This window comes from Apium graveolens, chromosome 11 (assembly GCF_009905375.1).
Source record: "Apium graveolens cultivar Ventura chromosome 11, ASM990537v1, whole genome shotgun sequence".
Lineage (NCBI taxonomy): Eukaryota > Viridiplantae > Streptophyta > Magnoliopsida > Apiales > Apiaceae > Apium > Apium graveolens.
Genome location: NC_133657.1, coordinates 194996080 through 194999482, shown reverse-complemented (window position 1 = coordinate 194999482; position 3403 = coordinate 194996080). Strand labels below are relative to the sequence as shown.

At 35.5% G+C, this 3403-nt stretch overlaps 1 protein-coding gene across 1 annotated transcript; it reads right to left on the bottom strand.

Annotated features, from left to right (window-relative positions):
* Positions 1 to 465: 465 nt before the first annotated feature.
* On the bottom strand, positions 466 to 1362 carry LOC141696404 (uncharacterized). Its single transcript, XM_074500549.1, has 4 exons — positions 1317 to 1362; positions 1000 to 1213; positions 877 to 958; positions 466 to 774 (listed from the first exon to the last, which is right to left on the bottom strand). Exons 1-4 carry the CDS (start codon positions 1360 to 1362, stop codon positions 466 to 468), a joined length of 651 nt encoding a protein of 216 aa, XP_074356650.1.
* Between the last annotated feature and the right edge of the window lie 2041 nt (positions 1363 to 3403).

The following is a 3403-nucleotide window of genomic DNA, read 5'->3' as shown; positions in this document are numbered from 1 at the left end:
GTAACACTATTTATTAAGCTTATAGGTCTAAACTCACTGAGCTTATTTGGCACCCTGACCTTTGGTACCAATGTTATGAATGAAGAATTAAAGTCTTTAGGAAGACTTCCAGTACTAGCAAACCGATTAAACCCTTCCAAAACTTTATCCTTTAAAAAAGGCCAAAACTCCTTAATATACTTCATATTAAAACCATCTGGCCCAGGAGCTTTGTCATTACTAAATGATTTCAATGCATTTACTATCTCCTCCATGCAGAAATCCCTCTCCAAAAACATCACTTCTTCATTATTTAACCTTTTATCTATTAGTGATCACAACTCAAAATACTCCATCTTCCTTGAATTAAAGATATTTTTAAAATACTTGTAGAAAGCCATTATGACCTCCTGAGCTCCAGACAAGACAAATCCATCCACTACAACTTTGTCAATTTTATTTCTGCATCTCCTTCTCCGAATCACTTTATGAAATTTTTTTGATTTTATCTCCTTGCAGATTCCAGTGAATTCTTTCTTTTTGTCTTAGCATTGAGTCCCTTTTCTTGTAGCTTTCAGCTAATTCTAGTTGACACTTTACAACTTCCTCTCCTCCAACATGGCTTCTATCTATACACTCTAATATGTTTTCTACCTCTTTAATCTTAATATCCAACTTATCCTTAGATCCTTTACACCATTGTTTCAGCCCCAACTTAAACTTCTTTAACATGACTTGGAAATTTTCTTGCATTCTTGATTTTTTCCTTGCTTCCAAAATTTTTCCATTTCCATCCTAGCCATTTCATCAGACAACCACCAATTAAATGCCCTAAAAGGCACTGGATCCTTTGTACTTTTACTAACATACAAAAACAAAGGTTTATGATCCGAATACCATCCCGTTGAGTGCCAAAACTTCCCAGTTATCAGCAATAAACCAATTATCAGTCACCAAAAACCTATCTAACTTACTACACCTCCCAAAATGTCCATACCAAGTGAATCTCATTTACCATACCTAATCTCACACAAATTATTACCCCTAATAAAATCATTAAAACCCTGCACATCCAACCTTCTATATGTGCAGTTGACACTCTCTTTCTCATCCATAATACTATTAAAATCTCCAACTATACACACCAAATCATTTCCTGTAATAACTAAAATTTTCAATATCTCATCCCACAACTGCCTCTTACCTTTTAGGTTTAGAGGACCATAAACATTGACTACATGAAAAATGTCATTTGTCAACTTGTATTTGAACTGAACCCACTGTCATGTTTTTCCTGAAGCCAAACCTAAGTTTTTGAAACACAAACTATCCCATGCCATGATCAATCCCCCCGACAAACCCTCTGAGTTCTGTATTAGCCATCTTACCTGATCACTATCCCATATGTATTTTTCCCAAAATTTCCTCCAGTCCATACATTTTATTTCTTGCAAACACAATATATTAACCCCTCTAGACCTGATCAATTATTTAACCATCCTCCTCTTCACACCATTACACAACCCTCTACAATTCCAAGATATTATTCTTATATCTCTTACTGACATAATGGTTTAACTTTACTAAAAAACTATTTCACTTACTAAATCAACTTACAGCTCTCCTTGCTGCAACTGTTCAGCTATCTTATTAAGAACAATATCTCTATCTCCTAATACCGTTAAACCCATTTGCTCAGAACATTCTATTATTTCTCTAGCTGCTTCTTTCCTCTTTATCTCTATATTTTCTGGCAAAATCTCAAATCCGCCTCCAACCCCTAAACAAGGGCCTAGCTTTTTATTTCTACCAATATACTTCCTACAATCCAAATTAAAACCACCTTTCAAATCAAAAGGATTGTTAAACTTTCTACCTTTCTTTTTAGGTCTTCCAACTCCTTTAACTTTGAGCTTAACAATTCTATTACACAAAAAACCCTGAGAATTGGCAGCAAAGACACTAGATTCTAAGCTGTCAGACATTTCAACTATGTCATTTGTCTCCCCAGACTTCAATTCACTTAGAGAATCCTTACTAGAAGATAGTAAGTTTACTCTAACCTTTTCTTCTACAACTTTACCATTTACCAAATCTAAATTCCCCTCCTTAACCTCTCTATCCACTTTCAACACCTCACCCTCCTTATACAATACTTGCTTTTGAGGATAAACTAAATTTCCCTTAGTGCAACCTTTACTCCCATTACTTACTACTGAATTGGACTCCTCGTCATGTCTAGAATCCACTTCCTTGACTACATTTAAATCCGTATCCTTTGATTTCATTCTACTATCCTCCTTCCTAACTTTTGATATAATCTCCCCATCAGTTAAACTCATTGGACCCATTTTATTCTTCAGCTTTTCACCATTTGAAATTTCAACAAATTTAATTGGATAAAGCTTGCCCTTCACTAATATATTCGTAGACTCTTCAATCTTTTCCCTTCTTTCAGTAGATGTACAAATAACTGGATTAAAAAACTCACTTTCATTATCCTTCTGATAAGACCAGCTAATCCAATCCCCCATCCATCTCGTATATCCCTTCAAATTTTCCTTCAACCACACATCCATTGGAATCCCATAGGTTTGTAACCACACTGTCCTAGGAACAATCAAGTCCTTGTCATCAAATTTTCTCAGACTCCCAAACCATTTTTCAAAAAGCTTATCTTCATATTCTTCCCACCCCTTCTCACACATACTAGCTAGTAAGAACTTTCGAGAAGTCAAGCCCACTACATTAATATGATTTATCCCTTCATCTCGTAGCTTACTTTGCAGCGAACTTGCAGATTCATCAACTCTTGAAATAGCCACCTTGGTATCATAAAGACCCTCATCTACATCTCTATCTACTACTGCTTCAATGTATTCAAACATTTCAACTCCCAATTCCCTCTCCTGCTTACCCTTTTTCTTATTTTTTTTATCTTCAGTATTCATTTTTACCATATCCTTCTTGATACTATTATATTCTTCCCTAATCCCTTTCTGATTTTCCACAACCACATTATCCTTATACACTCTACTACCTCCTCTTCCTTGTTCTCTATCAGCCTTCTTCTCATTAAGACTCATTCTTACACTAGAACCTAAACGCCCCTTTTACTTAACATTGAGAATAATTGTACCAGCTTCTAGCTCCGAAATTGTCTTGACAAAACCAAATCTCTTCCCTTTTTTATCCTTTTTCTAGGAAAAATTATATCCAAAATATCACCTGTACCCTTAAAGCAATTCCAAATTTCCCTACCTTTGCACTCTTCCGGAATGTTATACAAAAAAATCGTGAAACTTGAATCTGTTTTTGCCCTCCCTAATTTTTTCTTCCTTTGCACCACTTGCCACTCCCCCTTATCCACAATAGCTTTGTCATCCTTAGGCTTGCCTCTCTCAATTTGTAATGCTTGCGCGTA